This window comes from Ictidomys tridecemlineatus, unplaced genomic scaffold, assembly GCF_052094955.1.
Source record: "Ictidomys tridecemlineatus isolate mIctTri1 unplaced genomic scaffold, mIctTri1.hap1 Scaffold_749, whole genome shotgun sequence".
In the NCBI taxonomy this organism is placed as follows: domain Eukaryota; kingdom Metazoa; phylum Chordata; class Mammalia; order Rodentia; family Sciuridae; genus Ictidomys; species Ictidomys tridecemlineatus.
Genome location: NW_027525451.1, coordinates 42,746 through 63,214, shown reverse-complemented (window position 1 = coordinate 63,214; position 20,469 = coordinate 42,746). Strand labels below are relative to the sequence as shown.

Genomic DNA, 20,469 nt, shown 5'->3' with positions numbered 1-20,469 from the left:
ATTTTTCTCTCATTATACCATATTGGGATGGAGATATACAAGTTATTGTCAACAAAAAACCAGTACTGAAAGCATGGTGTTAGTCTCTTGGGGGCTTCTAATTCTCTAGAGTATTAACAAATACATGTGGCAGAGATAGATGAATGTGAGTGTTAGGATTTTAGATCAAGTTACATTGAGAAAGAGATGAATCATAGGATTTTCAGGCTTGCCCTAAGGCTTATTTTTATCTTAATTTTTCAATTTCTCTTAATTCTTTCCTTTTTTTTCCTGGTTTCTGGGCTGTGAACCCAGAGATATTTTACCACTGAGCCATTCCCAGCCCTTTTTTGTAGATTATCTTGAGACAGGTTCTTGCTAAGTTGCTTAGGGCCTAAGATGATAAGACTAGCCTTGAACTTGTGATCCTCCTGCCCCAGCCTCCTAAATCACTGGGATTACAGGCATGCACCATTACACCCAGCTTCCCTCTTGATTCTTAAAGGAGATTTATAAAAACTATAAATTACAAAACCAGTTTTGATGATAACAGAGGACAAGATTTTGATTCTGACTGAAATTCTAAAAACAAGAATTTTGTTCATTTCTCTTTGTTTACATATCTTTGTATCAGCTTCCTTTTAAAAGGAAAATCTTTAAAAATTGTATACATATAATTTGTCCTGGGTAAAAACATTCATTTCTATGCTAAAAATGTTTTGATGGCAAGAGGAATCACAAGCATTTTTTATTGACAAATCAGTGTTGTGATACTATCAGATTTGCTTATTTTGCTTTAGATGCTGTTAGAGAAATTTGTTGAAGAATGCAGGTTCCCTCCAGTGCCAGATGCTATTTGTTGCTATCAGAAGTGTCATGGATATTCCAAAATCCAGATATACATAACTGATCCAGACTTTAAGGTAAAAAATGAAATGTACAATGGAACATTAACTTGCAAAGTCATGCCTTAAAAATGAATCCAGAATAAATTCTGTAATTGGAGGCACCCAAGTTGTCACCCTGCTTGCCCCTTACCCTGGACTTTTTTAGGTCATCTCACATGGGAAGCCAGGGACACTGAAATAAATGTTTGGGGCTGGTGTGGTGACCATAGAAGACAGGCTAGCTAATTTTATTTCCTCCTCTAGCCATGTTTCATGTAACTGCCTCTTCCTTAGGAACATAGAAACAAAGTCAGATTGTTACCTCTAATTTGTTGGATTTCTAATGCCTTGTAAAAAATTGAGTCCAAGAATATAAAGGCCAGTGCAATCACTGAATTAAACCCAAAAACCTAACTTGTGCTTAATTAAGTGATTAACTTTTTGGTTTATTCAGGAAGATAACTGCCCTACTCTTAGATTAGTAGATCAGATGAAATGTTTGTTAAGATATTTGATATTCTGTAAAGGCTAATGCAGATGTCAGCTGTGGAAATGAAGATTTTTGCCAAGTTCTGTATCTATAGAACTCAGCATTTTGTAATACAGAGTATTTTATCCCTCTTCAAGGAGATAGATTATGTAGTTATATCTGCCAAGTGAATGCAACAGTTCTTTTTATCTTAATATGTGTGCTATGAGGGAATGAGTAAGTGCATGTGCATAGACATCTTTAAAATGTGAATTAAAATGTTTTGAAATCCAGGGTTTTATACGAATCAGCTATTGCCAGTATTGTAATATAGAATTTCACATGAACTGCTGGAAGTTTAAAACAACCACCTTTAATGATAAAATTGACAAGGTGTAAACCACAATAAAGATTGTCTGGATTTTTAAAATATGTATATTGAATGTTTAAAAAAAATTTTAAAAAGTCTTCAAGTGAATATAAATTCCTTCTTGAGGATTCTAAACTTCATTAGAAAGTTTTAAGTTATGATTTTAACAATAAAGTGGAAAATGAGTTTTTAAATTTTATACAAGTATGAAGGGAGTAACTGTAGAGGCCTTTAAAAATTATTTAACTAACTTTTGTATTGTGATGTTATAATCAGAAATAAAAATTTAATTTTTTCTTGTTTTAAAATACAGATCTTAAATTATGCACTGACAATTCAGCTCATCATAGATTGAAAGCGTTGATGTAGAATTAAGGTTCCAACATTTTAGTTTTTTTTACCAAAATTGGTTAAGGTAATTTGTCCTAAGAAATTAACTTAAATTTTATACTGCCATTTCTCAGGGGTTTATTCTTATTATCAATATAATGATTAGTTAATCCATTAGTTAGAATACTTTGGAAGAGGGCACAATTTTACAGTCTTATTTCCTTGTTACAATGTTTATTTCTGATATATATAATCTGTGGACTTAACAAAAAGCCTTTTTTAATAACCCTATGCAAACCATTATCTCTAGTGGGAAAAATGTGATTATATTAGGTGTCTTTTAGCAGTTGGAATTATTTAAGTTTGGTAGAAACTAATTTTCACATAGATAGCTAGAGATATAACTGTAACCCTGGAGCCACTTCTACTGTCTTTTTACTTACATTGAGTTTTGTAAGCTATATACTCTCCATTAGTTGTCTTAACCATTTCCAGAATTCTAAATACCTTCTATTAATTAGTCAGCTTTCACTATGATATGCTGAAGTAATATACAACCCAAATATTATGACTAACAATGAGAGGGTCTTTTCTTGGTTATATTACTTGTCCTGAAGTTTTGTCGTTGTTGGCCAGGATTGAGCTGCAGCCGGGTCTATTCTCTGTGGCCATGTTCTTTATTTCCAAATCCAAGTTGTACTTTTTTTGGAACATGTTTCTTTAACAGAGGGAAAAGAACAATAGCCAGTTCACACTGTGTTTCCTAGAGTGCTCATTTAGACCTGGTGTATGCTATGGCAGTTTGACTTCCTTTACCACAAAGCAAGTCACAGGGACAGGTCTGCCCCATACGTGTGGATACAGTCTTCCTATAAGAAGGCTCTGAAATAGCAGCAATCAGGCACTTTCGTTGCCTCCCTAAAGGAAATTTCATGGTATATTTTGAATGTACTTTGTGGTTAAAATAGTATATGTGTTGGGGCTGGGATTGTGCCTCAGTGGTAGAGCACACACCTAGCATGTGTAAGACACTGGGTTTGATCCTCAGCACCACACAAAAATAAATAAAATAAAATAAAATAAAAGTATTGTGTCCATCAGCTAAAAAAGTAGTTTAAAAAATTGGTATACATGCATAGATTTATCCCTCCTACACATACCATTCTTCTTTTAAATCAAATAGGATTTTCTACAAGGAATTTGTCTTACCCCTGACTGTGAAGGTATCATTTCTAAGATTATCATCTTTAGCAGTGGTGGTCAAGTTAAATGTGAAGTAAGTATCTAATAAAGGAGAAACTTTATTAAATTTGTAACCAAAATGTTTACACCTGTTGTGTGATTTGAATCTTGTCTTTTGTAAGAAAAAAAAAGTTATATCATTTTAGAAAATAAATATTAGGACATGCATTGCAGTGAAGCATTTTCACATTCTTTTATTTCCTCCTAGGAAAAGCATACTTTTTATATTGTGGTTTTACTCTTTTTGATAACTTCCATTTTATTAATACCCCAAAAGGGGTAGTGGTGGAGGTGTGGGTTTTAGAGAAGGGGAAGAGTGCCTTGAGGGATTACCTTTAACATCACCATCTGAATGTGGCAGGAGTGGGTAAATTATAATATATATATATATATATATATAATTTATTGGATCTTCTGCTTACCCTTAATTATTTAAAGTTTCTTCATAAAGTGTGTCTACTCTCTTCTTTCTCTTTTCAGTAAATTATTTTGCTAAAGCTTTCTGGGCTTTTGTCTGGGTCAAAACATCATCACTGTTCTGTATCAAATTGAACATTGTGTGTGCTTCTGAAATATTTGTTACTTGTGGTTTTGTGCTTTATGTCATGGGAGTATGAGACAAATTTTGAATGTCTTTGTTTTATTTAAAGTTTGAACACAAGGTCATAAAAGAAAAGGTTCCTCCAAGACCTATTCTGAAACAGAAATGTTCTAGGTAAGATTTTTATCAATCAATCAGTAGTTTTTATATTGTCTCTTAGTATATAACTCTGTTAAATGCAGATTTCTAAATTGTGCTATTTTTTAAAATTGGCTGTGTACACATATATAAATAAGTATTTTAAAAATTATTTTTATGGATATTTAAAACAGAACTAGCTTTAGAATGATTAAATACTGAAAATTTGAAAAAGTCACTATTTAGTGGTGGAACTTGTAAGTAAAATTATAACATTTCATGTTATGAAATTACTTATCAACAGATTTGGCATTTAACAAAAATTATATAGTTAGCTTTTGGCTTTTAATTTCAAAAGCATTTTTGCTTTTTTATGTTTCTCCACTTTAAACATTTTGAACCAATGACTATTTCTTACCTTGAAATACTTAGTGTATTGTCAAAATTATTCACCTCTGTATCTTTCTGTTCAGATCAAATAATTCCAATCCTTTTTTCTTTTCTTTTCTGTCCTGCTTCTTGTTTTTCATCCTAAAAAGTGATTTTTTTTCTTATAATTTGTGACCAAGAAAAAACAAAAGAAAAGATGTATAGAATTATTTGTTGAAAAGGAATCAGTGTAACCAAATCAACCAAATTCCCATGTTGTTATTGGGCGAAAATAATATTTTATTATGGGATCTTGCTTGCAGAGTACATGTACAATTCTTATTTACCCTACACAGTAATTTATATACATTATGTACATGGAAATAACATCTATACAAATTATACATAGCTTTCTTAATTAAAAGTCACAGCCTATTGCTTGGAGAATGTTTTCTATAGTAGGCAACAGAAAGTAGTTCATTGAGCAATTAACAAAGGTAAATTGTCACTAATTGTAAATGTTTATCAGCCTAGAGAAGCTAAGACTGAAAGAAGACAGAAAATTGAAAAGAAAGATCCAAAAACAAGAAGCAAAAAAATTAGCACAAGAAAGAATGAAAGAGGACTTAAGAGAAAGTAATCCACCCAAAAACGAAGAACAGAAAGGTATGCAGAAGTCCAAACATGATAAGAATAGTATGCATTTGCTTAAACGTACAAATACAGAATTATAAGGCTCATATTATTATTTAATTGAAGTATAGATTTCAGTTAGTATTTTCATACTATCACTAAAATATAGAATTCAGTTAAAAGCGGCGCTCCCAGGGTCCTCCGGGGCTCACAGGAAAGGCTGTGCACACCCAGCGCACGGGGCGGAGCCTCTTGCAGCCAGATGGAGGGCGAAGTGCCGGGCTTCTTAGTAGCCTTCCAGGCGAAGGGCCAACCGGAGGCGATGAGGACGAGGGTGCAGGAGCAGGACTTACAGCAGTGCGGCCTGACAGGTAAGTGGGCTGCAGGAGAAGGGCCGCCCAGACACGCCACGTGGTGCACACCAACTTTTCGGGAGCGGGGTCTCCAAGGAGGTTTTCCCCGTGGGCGCCGGGGCTTCCCCTCCACCGGTAGGGGGTGGGTGGAGCTCGGCCTGGGGCACTTCCGGGTAGGGGGGGGGTTGGCGAGGAAATGTGCCTGGTGGGGCCCTAAACCCCGGTCCAGGCGCTCTGGCTGTGAGGGTGGCGCTGCGGTCAAACTTGGAAGACGCACCGCCCCTTTGACTCTCCTGAAGGAGCCTGCGCGCCCCGCAGGTGGCTGGCCGCTGGGTGGTTGTCCTCCCCGCACGTTGGGACCAGGGACGCTCGCGCCTTCCTGCGCGGTCAGTCCGGGTCCTGTCCTGCCCTAGGGAGACACCGCAGTGACCCTCGCAGGCCTCCCAGACCCGTTCCTCACGGGAGCCTGGGACGGTCGCGGCGCCCGTGGGAGGCGTAGTCGCCGTCAGTCGTCTCACGGAAGCTCTGGTGGAGCGCGGGGGGGGGGGGGGGGGGGCTGTGCGTCTCGGTGGAGAGGGCTCGGCCCGCCCCTGACTGTGGGGTCCCACCCGCGGTTCAGTGGCTCTCGGGAAACGAGGTGCCGCCGGCTTCCCGCAGAGGGTGGTGGGCGGGTGGAGGGGGGCCTGTGTGCGCGCGCGCGGCTGGTCCGCCACAGTGACCCGGAGAGACTGCAGGGGACTGCGGAGGTGGCGGGTCGCCGGGGAAGCCTTGGGAAGAGCAGTCGGGGTGTAAACTACCAGGCAGTGCAGGGAAGAGGGGGAACACTGGACCCAAGGGTAGCGACTGGTCATCCTGTTTGTTAAAGTAAATGGATATTTTGGGAAACTGTTTGTGAGCTAAGATTTTTCTTTTCCTGATTCCAGCAGTCGTGTGTGTTCTTTGTAAAACATTTGGGGAAATAGCCTATGCCTTTGGTGGGTTCCTGGATTCCTGGTCCTGGAGGTAGATACCACCGTCATGAGCCAGTTCTGTGATGGTTATCCAGCAGTTGTACCAGGAAGCTAAGCCGGGGGCTGCTTTTCCAGCCCTTCCTACAAAAAATTTTATGGTGACCTAATTCCCTATATTAAATCCTTTTCTGTCTAACTTCTTTTTGGATAATTTTTTTTTTTTTACTTTTGCAGTCATCTTCTAAGTATTAAATATTGTTATCTTTGTATAGTTTCATATCATTTTAATTAAACATGTTATTATATACTAATTACAGATTCACATGCAGTTTTAAAAAAAGAGATCCCATGGAACCTTCCTCAGTTTCCCCAGTGATAATATCTTGCAAAACTTCTGTAGAATATCATAGTCCAGACATTGACTGGAGTTTTAGAACAGAGGCCTGACTCTGGAGAGCTAACAGATCATTTAGAACAAGAGGAAGCTTCAAACTGCAAGGCATCCTGATCTCACAAGAGGGGAAGGTTAATCATGGCAAGGTCTTTTGGGCGCGGGTACCTGGACTGCCTCATTATAGTCACCTCCTCCTAATCACATCTGGTAAAGGGTGAGTGATTAGATTGGGTAATCCAGGGTAACTCAGTATCGTCTCCCCACCTCCAGGCCCTCAACCTTAGTCAGGGCTGTGGAGTCCTTTTTGCCAAATAAGGTAACATTCACTGATTCTGAGGTCTGTGCATGAACTCTTTGAGGGTCACTCTTTATCCACCACTTTAACCTTTTACTTTTTTAAATATATATCTTTATTTTTACTTATTATTTTATGAGGATCGAACCCAGGACCTCATATGTGTGACGCAAGTGCTCTTTCCACTGAGCTACATCCCCATCCCATCAACCTTTTACTTTTATTTTATAGAGATAATTATAAATATATATATATAACATAAATATTTATAGTGTCTTGCCATCCTTGTTCAGTTTTAAACACCCTTTATGTAGCAGCATCTCCATTCTTAACCCTGCTTCTCTGTTGGCGCACAGTGTAGTCCTGTTTTCATTTTGTCCTTTAGCAGGAGCAGTCCACATCCCAGTTGTACTAGGTTGTGGGGAGGCCAAATAAGGTGCTGGAGACAGCATGGGAGACATGGTTTATCTGGGAAAGCTTCTAACAGATCAGTGACGGTTCCAGGAAGAGTTCCGTGGCAACAGACTGAACAGATAGCATCTGGGTCCCTGAAGGTGCTTCTCCAAGCAGTACCTCTCTTGCTCCTGGTGTTTTGCCTGGTGGCTCTGGCCAAACAAGTGATATGTATCCTTTCCACAGAGCCCTCAGTTCTCTGCCCAGCCCCATTAAGGGAGGAGGCTTACATGTTAGACTGAGGAAGCAGTGACATCAGCATTAGTTTGTGTGTATGACCAGCATACATGCAAGAAAGTAGCTTTTTACAGATAACACTAACTTGCCCTAGTGCCCAGTGTGCATAGAGAAAGCCAGTGTCCCTCAAGATGATATGTATCTGGACTTTCCAGCCTAGGCTTGATCTCATTGGTCCCTTAATTTTGCTAGGTTTTTGTAAACAGAAAGGGAGCATTCAGGATCATGATGTTTTACTGTCCCCCTTTTCTTTAAGGGACAATATAGCAGGAATGGCAGATTTAGATGAGTGCCATTAAGCAAGCATATGAACAGTCCATGTGTTGTTTGTCACATCACTTCCAGGAATACTTATTTACAGAAAAGGACAGTGGCTTGAGACTGGGTATTATAGAACAAATCCCAGGCTGAGTTTCTCATTGATCAAGAAGATTATATAACAGTGACTGGCTATTTCAGGGCTTTGAATGGTAACACAAGTCTGCCCAAAAAGAAATTTGGAAATCAACTAATGTTTGTATACATAGAATGTCCCAATAAAAGATAGAGCCAATAAAGTTTGACATTAAGGGAATGTAAGCCATGTTCTTCATTCAAAGCCTTAGAGCTTAGCCCACATATGTGCTGAAATGTCTGCTCTCTGGTTTTGCTCTATTTTTTATTTCTAGGAGTTCATTTATGCCCTTATCAACTGAAGGGAGTCAACTGGCTAGCCCAGGGATTCCACTGTCAAAATGGCTGCATCCTGGGAGATGAGATGGGCCTTGGTAAGACCTGCCAGGTATGTTACTTTGAAGAAGCACTGTTTACCTACACCAAAACACCTCCTCACAACTCATTACCATATATATATATATATATATATATATATATATATATATATAATTTTTGGTACCCCAGATTGAACTCAGGTGCACTTAAAAACTTAATCATACATCCAGCCCTTTTTTGTATTTTATTTGAAGACAGTGTCTCACTTAGTTGCTTAGTGCCTCGCTAAATTGCTAAGGTTGGCTTTGAACTCATGATCCTCCTGCCTTAGCCTCTGGAGCCAATGGGATTATAGGTATGTGCCACCACACCTGGCTTAATACCATCTTTAAGTGCTGTTACATATGTGTGTGTGTGAGGGTGTATGTGTGTGTGTATGTATATATATACTAGAATGTGAAATGCTTAACTTTTAAGAGATCACAACCTTGGGATTGATTTTTCTAGTTGTAGGGGTAGTTATTAATTATGTCATTACCTTTATATGAGCATTGACATGTGTCTGTGAGAAAAGTTACTTGAGTTACAAGTGCAGTTAATGGGCCCAGGTTTAGGGCTTTTCTCTGTGTGAAGCATATATACTTGCCCAAGGACCAAATTGACTGTGCTCCTTACTAATACTATATGAAGTTAACTGTATTATTTCTAATATTACTCTCTCTTTCTCAGTGGGGGTGGGTTGGGGTCGGGCTGCTGTCCATTTTTCTACAGTGATAGAGAAATATGGAGGAAGTACCCTATGTTTTCCAAAATAAAACTTAGACTCTCTGACCTTAAAAGGGGAGAATGAGATGTGGCCCCCTCGGGCATTGATCTAGTGATTAATGGTGGAGTGTTGAAATTGATGCTTCTGCGAGAATAATAAGCAATACTGCCCTGGGTTGACACATGGCCTTTGATTAATGGAAAATTCAGTCACAACACCTCTTGGGTTAATCACATAAGGATTACTTATCTGAAGGATACAAAAGATATCTTGGTATAATCATGATATACGTCAGAGGCAGCTTGATCAGAAATCAGGAAGATAAAAACTTTTCAATCCCAGGAAAGTTTGACCAGTGGTCACTGGAGAGAATGAGCAAGGGTCTCATCATCCTTTTAGAAGTTCAACTGTCCCCTCCAATGCTCACTATATATATAAACTTTAAGCTGGAGCAGCGGTGCACATAGGCTAGTCTGATCATATGTTGAAGCCTCCTTTACTTAGGCCAGATGTATCTCATCAATCTTGGCATTATTCAGAAACAATGCAACCACTTATATAAGGTCCCCTGAGATTCATCACTTCTCTCTCTTGGGCAAACAAATCTGTTCCTGGTATATTCCTGAATGAGAAATATGAAACTAAAATCAGTTTCCTAGAGGTATCCTCCCTATAATCTCCTTTGTCTCAGTCATTGAAATTGCCCTACTGACTTCACAGAGAGCCAGCAAATTCCACTTGTCCTTTGCCTTTCCACCTCTACTTTAAATTCTCTAAAAAATATACCAACTCCAAGTCTGTTTTGGTAAAAGAATGTTTAGAAATTTTGCATCTATATTATGAAGGATATTGTTTTGTGATATTCCTTTTTTATACTAATTTTGTCTGGTTTTAGTATTTGGGTAAAGCTGGCCTCATAGAATATATTGAAAAGTGTTCCTCTTCAATTTTCAGCAAGAGTTTATGTAAAATTGTTCTCATTTCCATTTTAGATGTTTGATAAAATTCACTAGTGACTCTAAATTTATTTGGTAGACACTTCTGATTTGTGGTAATAAAAGACAAACTTTCTCTAAATTGCTTCTTCAGGGAGCACTCAACAGAATGGTTTTAATCCAGTTAAGCCACTTATTAGAGGGATGCTCTGGGCACAATTTGGGCTGGGATAGTTAAATGAGAAAATCATTTCCTTTATAAGATTAATATGATTGTGTCAAAAAAAATGAACTGCCACTCTGTCATCACAGCACTCTAACCACAGCCATAAGCAGCAAGGTATGTTTTACATCATTGAAGTTACAGTGCACGCCTAGCCTATATGGTTTCTATTCATTAATGTAACATTGGCACTGTAGTTTTGCATTTTATTATATTCACAATCATTCAACTGGCATCGAGAATTTATAATTTGCTTAAACATCCTATTGATGAGGAATCATGAGTTCCCCCTTTTTGGGGTTACTTAAATTAATTTTGATGTGAACACCTTTGAGCCTATAGTTTTCTCAGGATTTTGAATTTGATCCTTAGGGCATATTTTTTCCTCAGAAATAGCACAGTATTTGGGGATGCAAGCTCTTCACGTGTTTTTGTTTGTTGAGAGCAACTTTAGAGACATAAGTGTACTCAAACATGTCCTGAAGTATGCACATTTGGCTTTGCAAAGTTTCATTTCATACTCCTACTTCTTGTGAGAATGATTTATTGTCTGCTTTCTGCATTTGAATATGTGTTGTAGATATATGCATGTACAACTATGGCATATGGATCTCGCTATACAGTATGATTATAATGCACCCATTATGAAAGACCAAAGGTTGTATCTGTTTTGTTCACATATAACTTGAGCTTAAAACTTGAGCCAGTAGAAGGCACCCTCTAAATGGTTATAGAAAGAGGGAGAAAGTTGGGGAAGAAGGAAAGCACTCTCATCAGAGCAGCCGAGCCAAGGGCCAAGGCTGTGATGTGCGGGTACTGTTTGCTGTCAGGTCTTAGCACTTCTGGCTTAATAGTTTCAAAGTACTCCTGCTGTTTTCCAACAGGTGTATTGGTTTCATTGATTTTTGTTCTTTCCTGATGTTTTTCCCTTTGGTTCAGTTACATAAATATTGAGCCTCATTGCTCGTTAACTCTTGAAGTAATTAAACACTATCAATTTCCTTAGCAAAGACACTGAGCTTACCTGATGTCGTTCTAAGAACGTACTAGTTTCCTAATATGTGGAAGATTGTATGGAATTTCTTTATAAAGCAAGTCATGTATAACAGTTTGTGTTCTCTGCCTATGGTTGTGGGAACTTTATGGTTGTGTCTCCTGGAAAGGTGATCAAAACTGCCTGCTTTGTTTCAGACGATTGCTCTCCTCATTTACTTGACGGGAAGGTTAAATGATGAAGGACCATTTCTGATTCTTAGTCCTCTGTCTGTTTTGGACAACTGGAAAGAAGAAATGGAAAGGTACAGAGTAGATGTAGCTGAACTTGTATTGTTTATGTTAAGATATTTTTCTAGATGATGGATAGAAGATCATAAAGCAAAATCTTGTCATATTCAATGATTTTATTCCAGAAAGGTTGAACTGAAACAGTGTAGGCAAGACACAAGATCTGATAGGGGAGGATCCAGTGGGTGTTACCCTTCTACAATTTAAAGGCTAGTACTTATTCTCAGTAAATTTTGCTGATGTAAAGGAGAAACTGTCCTTCTCACAGTAACATAGGAAGTAACTAAAGTGAGAAACATCATTGCATTTTTAGTTAGCACAAGACCCTCTTAGACTTGATCCTTCTCCCTGCTTAACACAGACCTTATCCTGGGGTTTAACCATTATTCTAGGTACAGTTCTGTGACCAGCACCTAATGAATGGCGTCTGCACACTGCAGTCCGTCCATGACATGCACACACCATCTCATGGCTGTGGCATTTGGGTTCATCTGATTCTTTCCTTGGATTTAGATTTGCTCCAGGTCTTTCTTGTGTAACATATGCAGGGGACGAGGAGGAAAGAGCCCATCTTCAGCAAGACCTAAAACAGAAGTCACGTTTTCATGTGCTGCTGACTACTGATGAAGTATTCATTCGTTTCTCCTAACCTGGGACCTTAGAAGTTGTAGAACCCACTGAATTATATTGACTTTTTTTTTTTGAGAGCACACATTTTTCTAGGAGGACATCCACCTTCATCACATTGTCAAAGAGGGACTATGACCAAACGAAGTGCAGGATCACTGTGCTTCAAGGTAGCTAGACATATTTCCCTCTCTACTGGTGGATTAAGTGGAAAGCTTCCCAGAAAGTGGCACTTTAGCCCTCTTTGTTGATGAACAGGAGGAGTCAGGTAGCAGGGCAGAGGGTTTCATGTACAGAGGCATCATGTCTGATAACCGGGGGATAGGAATGCAGTATGCCTAGTTTCAGTCTTGTTTTAAATCCTTATCTAAGTAAGTCCTCCCCCCAGCTCTTCTTGGCTACTTAATATCCAACTTGTCTTGTTTTGAAGTCTCTACTTAACCATAACTTGTATCTGTTTGTGTGATAGTGCTACTTAGAAATTGTGCTTAGTTTTTAACTTAGTAAACAAGTTAAAGGCTTAGATCCTGTGGTTTAAGAGTTAACAAGAAATAATCAGAATTTATCAATACCAGTCTTTATTTTTTTAATTCTAACTTTTTTTTTTTTTTATTTTGGTACCAAGGAATGAACCTAAGGGTACTTAACCACTGAGCCAATCCTCAGCCCTTTTTGTTTTTGAAGACAAAGTCTCAGTAAGTTGCTAAGGCTGGCTTTGAGCCTGCCACCTTCCTGCCTGAGTCTACAGAAGCTGCTGGGATTCAGGTGTGGGCCACCATGCCCAGCAATACCAGTCTTTTTAATGTGTCTTCCTTAATTTTTCAGATTTGCTTGAAAGATGCACCGTTTCTAAAATCGTGAGTATACTGTACCTTGTCAGAAACTGTGCTGAATGTGTGGAAGTCTTGTCTTTTCTTACATTTTTTTGATACTTGGCCTCTTTCCTGATATGTCTGGTCTGTCTTTGGGTCCTGTGGATGTATAGGCAGGCATGGTGGGAATTCTATGATCTCACCTCTACTCATTAGTTCTGTGTTATTGGGATGGTTTCTTAATTTCCATCAACTTCAGTGTCCTCATCTGTAAACTGGGGGTAGTTACCTTTTTTACTTTGGATGACTGTTGTGACAACTGAGATTAAATCTACATGGTTGATGTTTAGCAGATTACTAGAGATTTTTATTACTAGCAGATTTTTATCATTTTTTGGTTTTATTTTGGTACTGGGGATTGAACCCAGGAGTACTCTACCACTGAGCAACATCTCCAGTCCTTTTTATTTATTAATTTTTTAAATTTTGAGACAGGGTCTTTCTGAGTTGCCAAGGAAGGCCTTGAATTTGTAATCCTCATGCGTCAGCTCCCAGAGTCTCCAGGATTACAGGTGGGCCACTGCATCCAGCCTGGAAACTGGATTCTTTACACTGTAACTTGCACAGACACGTTCTCAGGACTGCTGCTTGAGATTTCACTGTAGTATAGGAGCCTTTTCCTGGCAATTACCAAGCAGCAGTCAGTGCTGTAGAACTGACTATTTGGAAAAGAAGCTTGAAGTATACTTGTAATTTGTCCATTTAACTATGTCTTGTTACTGGGGATTGAACTCAGGGGCATTTACCACTGAGCTGCATGCCCAGCCCTTTTCATTGTTTATTTTGAGATAGTCTCACTAAGTCGTTGGGACGGGACTCAAATTTGCAATCCTCCAGCATCCCAAGTAGTTGTCATTGTAGGTGTGCCCCGTTGTACCCTGTGTGCATCTTTCATACTCAGAAGGTTTTGTTCTCAAAGGGCCTTATCAATATTTTAAATATTTTTTCCTCATCCAGATTGTTGTGAATGAGTTTCTGTTTTACTCTTACTTTGATGACTGGGCCCAAGATTTTATGATTCCCTCCGGTATTTTGTTTTACTTAATTTACATTTAAATGAGCATATGATGTGTTCCCTCTTTTTCTTTCTTTTTACTTTATTTCATTTTATGTCGTGTCACGTTATTTCATGTCATTTCATTTTATGGTTCTGGGCATTGAGCTGAGAGCCTCCCAACTGCTCTTCCACTCAGTCCTTCCCCCAGCTCTTCTTGGCTACTTAATATCCAACTTGTCTTGTTTTGAAGTCTCTCCATGGAAAGGGAGAGTTACTGGTAATAACCAGGAAAGTAAATTATAGAGCTGCCCCATGGTCTGTACAATAGAGGGATGAGGAGTACAAAGATATCCATGAAACATGGTACTATCTGGCAGGTCTCAGAAGGTAATAAGATTGGGACATAAATGTTCTTGGGTACTTTATGTAAATTGTCCCATTTTGGTTTCATGAAAATCCTAGTAGGCAGAGATTATTATTCATTTTACAAATGAGGAAATTAAGAGATTAAGAATCCAAGTAAGGCAGAGCAGACATTCAAACCCAGCACTTGGTGCTTTGGGCCTCTTTTTTTTAATGTTTATTTTTTTAGTTGTAGTTGGACACAATACCTTTATTTTATTTATTTAGTTTTATGTAGTGCTGAGGATCAAAACGAGGGCCTCGCACATGCTAGGCAAGTGCTCTACTGATGAGCCACAGCCCCAGGCCCTGGACCGTGTTTTTAAGAGAGTGTCTCTAAGTAGGTAGAAGCATTGAAATGTCACCTTATTCAGTAGAAACACATTTTTACATTTCAGTCTGTTCTGAATGCATTTCTGGGTGGATTTAAGAGCCTTAGTAATAAAGAGACATTTATAATATTGACTCATATCAAGAATCCCAACAACATAGTTGTTTCTTTTAGTATGTTTGTTAATGTTATATTTCTCCATTGCTATATTTTACATTCTGAAAATAGGCAATGTGATAAAATCTGCACTCAAGAGGTTTATGAAGGCCATTTAAAGTTGTATGTTATCGCCATGAAATATTGAAATCTTTTGGACAACAGACAGTAGACTTGTAAAATCTTGGATCGAGAAGATCAGGAGTTCCCTTGTTGGACTCTCCATTCTTGTGTTGGAATTCCCTCTACTTTCGTTTCCGGGAAACAATCTTTAATTTCCTTTGATGAGTGATTCAATCCACTTTCACTCATTGAACCAAAATCCACTTCACTTAGCCTTTTGCGTTAAATAAGCATTTTTAGATGTTTGTGTATATACATATCTGTGTCTAGTCCTTCCAAAGGAATAAAACCTAGTCTGTTTTGAGTGGAACTATACTATGAACGCTCACCACCTATGTCATAACTACTATCCAACCTCATGGGGACCCTGTCTCCTTATAATCCTAAATATATCCCCTGCTTATTCTGCCCAGTTCTCTCCTTGGACTTCCTGCCCTCTCTTTGGATCCCCAGTTCAGTCTTCTCCTACTCCACTCTCATTAGCTGAGTGTCTATCTCTGGCTCTCTTCCTCTCAATTTTCTCATTTTTTCTTCCTCTGAGGAGGAAGGCTTCCTTTTTTGTTGTTGTTTTTCTGCAAATATTTATTGAATCATGGTCCAGATGAGGCCATAGGGATAGAGAAGATTAAGACATTGACCTTGACTTTCAGGGGTGTGTAGTCTTGTAGCAGATGCAGACAAACAGAAACAAAGGCAAAAGGGTGGCATGTGCTCACCAGTAGGTAGAGTGCCAGTGTATTTATTAACCTGCCCACCGCCTATACTGTGAGCCTCTGTGATCAGATTTCCCACATTTAATTCCTTCCCTCCAAAATTCCTCTTACAGTGCTTGTGGGACACAAGAACTGTGTAAACATATTTATTAAATGGTTTAAATAAGAGGGAAAAATGGGAGATGCTTAAAAAAGAGTTGAGTAAAAGTGAGGAAGAAGATGATATTATTAACAGCTAGTACTTATTGAGATTTACTGCTATAGTTTGGATCCTATATATCTCGCAAAGGCTCATATGTTAAAGTCTTGGTCCCCAGCATGAAACTGGTGAGAGTGTGTGGAACCTTTGAAAGGTGAGCCCTCATGGGATGTCTTCTGGTCATTCATTGAGGATGTGTCCTTGTAATGGGTAGCAGGGATCCAGCCTCTTCTTTGCTCTCTCTGTCCCAGCCTTGAGATAGCTGGCTTGCTCTGCCATGCCCTTCTGCCATGGTGTGCTTAACAGCAAGGGGTCCAGCTGATGGTGGACTGACCCTCCAAAATTGTGAGCCAGAGTAAAACTTTTTACTTTATAAACTCATTATCTCAGCTACTTGTCACAGTAGCAGAAAGCTGACCAACACATTCATTATGGGTTAATTATCTTTCTTTGTATTAGTTTTTTTATTTATGTATGACAGCGGAATGCATTGCAATACATATCACATATATAGAGCACGTTGTTTTCATATCTCTGGTTTTATACACAGTATATTCACACCATTCATGTCTTCATACATGTACTTAGGATAATAGTGTCCATCACATTCTATCATCACTTCTAAACCCATGCCCCCTCCCTTCCCCTCCCACCCCTCTGCCCTATCTAGAGTTTGTCTGTTCCTCCAATGCTCTCCCTCCCTACCCCACTAAGAATCAGCCTCCTTATATCAAAGAAAACATCCAGCATTTGGATTTTTGGGATTGGTTAACTTCACTTAGCATTATTCTCCAACTCCATCCATTTACCTGCAAATGCCATGATTTTATTCTTTTATTGCTGAGTAATATTTCATTGTGTATGTTTGCCACAGTTTTCAATCCATTCATCTACTGAAGGGCATCTAGGTTGGCTCCACAGTTTAGCTATTGTGAATTGTGCTGCTATAAACATTGATGTGGCTGTGTTCCTGTAGTATGCTGTTTTTAAGTCCTTTGAGTATAGACCGAGGTGTGGGATAGCTGGGTCAGATGGTAGTTCCATTCCCAGCTTTCCAAGGAATCTCCATACTGCTTTCCATATTGGCTACACCAATTGCAGTCCCACCAGCAGTGTATTTTCTCCCACATCCTCGCCAACACTTATTGTTGTTTGTGTCCATAATAGCTGCCATTCTGATTGGAGTGAGATGAAATCTTAAGAGTACTTTTGATTTTTATGTATCTAATTGCTAGCGTTGATGAACATTTTTTTTTCATATATTTGTTGACTGATTGTATATCATCTTCTGAGAAGTGTCTGTTCAGGTCCTTGGCCCATTTATTGATAGGGTTGGTTGGTTGGTTGGTTGGTTATTTATTTATTTATCTATCTATCTATCTATCTATCTATTTATTTATTTATTTTAGTGTTTAGCTTTTTGAGTTCTTTATATACCCTAAAGATGAGTGCTCTGTCTGATATATGAGGGGTAAAGATTTGCTCCCAAGATGTACACTCTCACAAATTGTTTCTTTTGCTGAGAAGAAACTTTTTAGTTTGAATCTGTCCCATTTATTGATTCTTGATTTTAATTCTGGCACCAAAGGAGTCTTATTAAGGAAGTTGGGGGATAATCCCACATGATGGAGATCAGGGCCTACTTTTTCTTCTATTAGATGCAGGGTCTCTGGTTTTATTCCCAGGTCCTTGATCCATTTTGACTCGAGTTTTGTGCATGGTGAGAGATAGGGGTTTAATTTCATTTTGCACGTGGATTTTCAGTTTTACCAGCACCATTTGTTGAAGAGTTTATCTTTTCTCCAGTGTGTGTTTTTGGTACCTTTGTCTAATATAAGATAATTGCAATTTTGTGGGTTAGTCTCTGTGCCCTCTATTCTGTACCATTGGTCTACCAGTCTGTTTTGGTGCCAATACCATGCTGTTTTTGTTACTATTGCTCTGTAGTATGGTTTAAGGTCTGGTATAGTGATGCCCCCTGCTTCACTCTTCCTGCTAAGGATTGCTTTAGCTATTCTGGGTCTCTTATCTTAGCAGATGAATTTCATGATTGCTTTTTCAGTTTTTATGAGGAATGCCATTGGGATTTTGATTGGAATTGCATTAAATCTGTAAACTGCTTTTGGTGGTATGGTCATTTTGATAAAACATTAATTCTGCCTAACCTAGAGCGAGGTAGATCTTTCCATCTTCTAAGGCCTTCTTTGATTTCTTTCTTTAGGGTTCTATAATTTTCTTTATACAGATCTTTTACCTCTTTCCTTAAGTGGATTCCCAAGTTTTTTGTGTGTGTTCTGGGGTTTTTGTTTTGTTTTTGGTTTTGTTTTTGTTTTATTTTTATTGTTGTTGTTTTGAGGTTATTGTGAACGAGATAGTTTTTCTCATTTCTTTCCAGAGGCTTTGACACTGATATACAGAAATGCTTTTGACTTATGATGTTGATTTTATATCCTGCTACATTCATTTATTTACTAGTTCTAGAAGTTATCTGGTGGAACTTTTAGGGTCTTCTAGGTGTAGAATCGTATCATCATCAAATAATGCCAATTTGAGTTCTTTTCCTATATGTATCCCTTTGATTCCTTTCGTCTAATTGTTGTGGCCAGTGTTTCATGTACTGTGTTAAGTAGAAGTGGTAAAAGAGGGCATCCCTGTCTTGTTCCAGTTTTTAGAGGGAATGCCTTCAATTTTTCTTCATTTAGAATGATGTTGGCCTGGGGCTTAGCGTAGAGAGCCTTTATGATGTTGAGATATGTTCCTGTTATCTTTAGTTTTTCTAGTGTTTTGAACATGAAGGAGTGCTGTATTTTGTCATATGCTTTTTCTGCATCTATTGAGATGATTACATGATTCTTATCTTTAATTCTATTGATGTGATGACTTACATTTATTGATTTCTGTTGAACCAACCTTGCATCCCTGGGATGAATTCCACTTGATCATGGTGCACAATCTTTTTGATGTTTTTCTATTCCATTTGCCAGAACTTTATGAGAATTTTTGTATCTTGTTCATTAGAGATACTGGTCTGAAGTTTTCTTTTTTTGATATGTCTTTGCCTGGTTTTGGAATCAGGGTGATATTGGCCTCATAAAATGAGTTTGGAAGTGCTCCCTCTTTTTCTATTTCCTGAAATTAATTAAGCGTATTGGTATTAGTTCTTCTTTAAAGGTCTTGTAGAACTCGGCTGTTTATCCATCCAGTCCTTGGCTTTTCTTGGTTGGTAGACTTCTGATAGTATCTTCTATTCCGTCATTTGAATTTTTTTTTAAGAGAGAAAGAAAGAAAGAGAATTTTAATATTTATTTTTTAGTTCTCGACGGACACAACATCTTTGTATGTGGTGCTGAGGATCGAACCCAGGCCGCATGCAAGCCAGGCGAGCGTGCTACCACTTGAGCTGCATCCCCATCCCATCGTCATTTGAAATTGATCTGTTTAAATTGTGTATTTCATCCTGATTGAATTTAGGCAAATCATATGACTCTAGAAATTTGTCAATGCCTTTGAGGTTTTCTATTTTATTGGAGTACAAGTTTTCAACATCATTTCTGATTATCTTCCTGTTTGTCTGTAGTGTCTGTCGTGGTTTTGGAAGGAAGGCTTCCTTTTTATAGGCCAGCCTTTACACAGACGTTTGTTTTAATTTTTCAGGTATTGTCCTTCCTTACCCACTTTTTTGTTTGACACACTTAGTTTTACAAGTGCAAAAATAATGCAGTGGGATTCCATAATGTTTACCAATAAAATTAAAAACTTAAAAGTCTTATAACGCCCACTTTATTATCTTTTGCATGATTTTCACATTTTTAAAAGGATATTCAATATTTATACCTTTTTCATTATTGTATTTTGCAGCTACCATTTATCATTTTGTCACCTATTATTAGATAGTTTATTTTCATTTTTTGTTATTTTAAGTTAATGCATCTAGACTATCATCCAATCTTTTTCCATATTTTGGATTTTTTAAACAGCTTTCCACCAGTAGCATCTGTTAAAAATATGATTCTAGTACTGAAACTTCTTGAGAAATTGCTCTCGTGACATACCATACCATAAACTTGCTGTGGCAGCAGCCCCCAGTGACCTCCACGTTAACAAGTCCAGTGGCTGCATCATCCTGGACATCTCCGTGATCCTGTTCACCACTCTCCCATTTTAAAGTCCTACTCCTTTAGCTGCTGTGACATCACTGTCTCCTGATTTTTCTTATGGGTTTGAATCTCTGCTCTGCTCTTATGATCTTTACCTAGTTACCTAGCCTTTCAGAGTTTTAGTGTCCTTGTTGGCACGATTATGGTTACTTGTCTTATTCCTTGGATTAAATTACACACAAAGCCACAAGCACAATGTCTGTTACAGAGTACAATATGATAAATGTATCCTTCCATTTCTGTCTCTGGCTCCTTACTTTCTGCATAGAGCTCTCTCATATGAGGGGAAAACAAAGCACATGGTAACCTTTCCAGATAGGAAGGTCATGATGC

General features: G+C 38.3%; 1 protein-coding gene across 1 annotated transcript in view; it reads left to right on the top strand.

The window, feature by feature from the left end:
* LOC144374555 (chromodomain-helicase-DNA-binding protein 1-like) overlaps nucleotides 1-20,469 on the top strand; it is a 46,732-nt gene that overhangs the window by 6,961 nt on the left and 19,302 nt on the right. Inside the window, 8 exon segments of the mRNA XM_078037319.1 lie at nucleotides 780-902; nucleotides 3,219-3,311; nucleotides 3,928-3,992; nucleotides 4,855-4,991; nucleotides 8,309-8,421; nucleotides 11,467-11,573; nucleotides 12,073-12,187; nucleotides 13,012-13,043. Coding sequence (XP_077893445.1) covers nucleotides 780-902; nucleotides 3,219-3,311; nucleotides 3,928-3,992; nucleotides 4,855-4,991; nucleotides 8,309-8,421; nucleotides 11,467-11,573; nucleotides 12,073-12,187; nucleotides 13,012-13,043 — 785 coding nt within the window.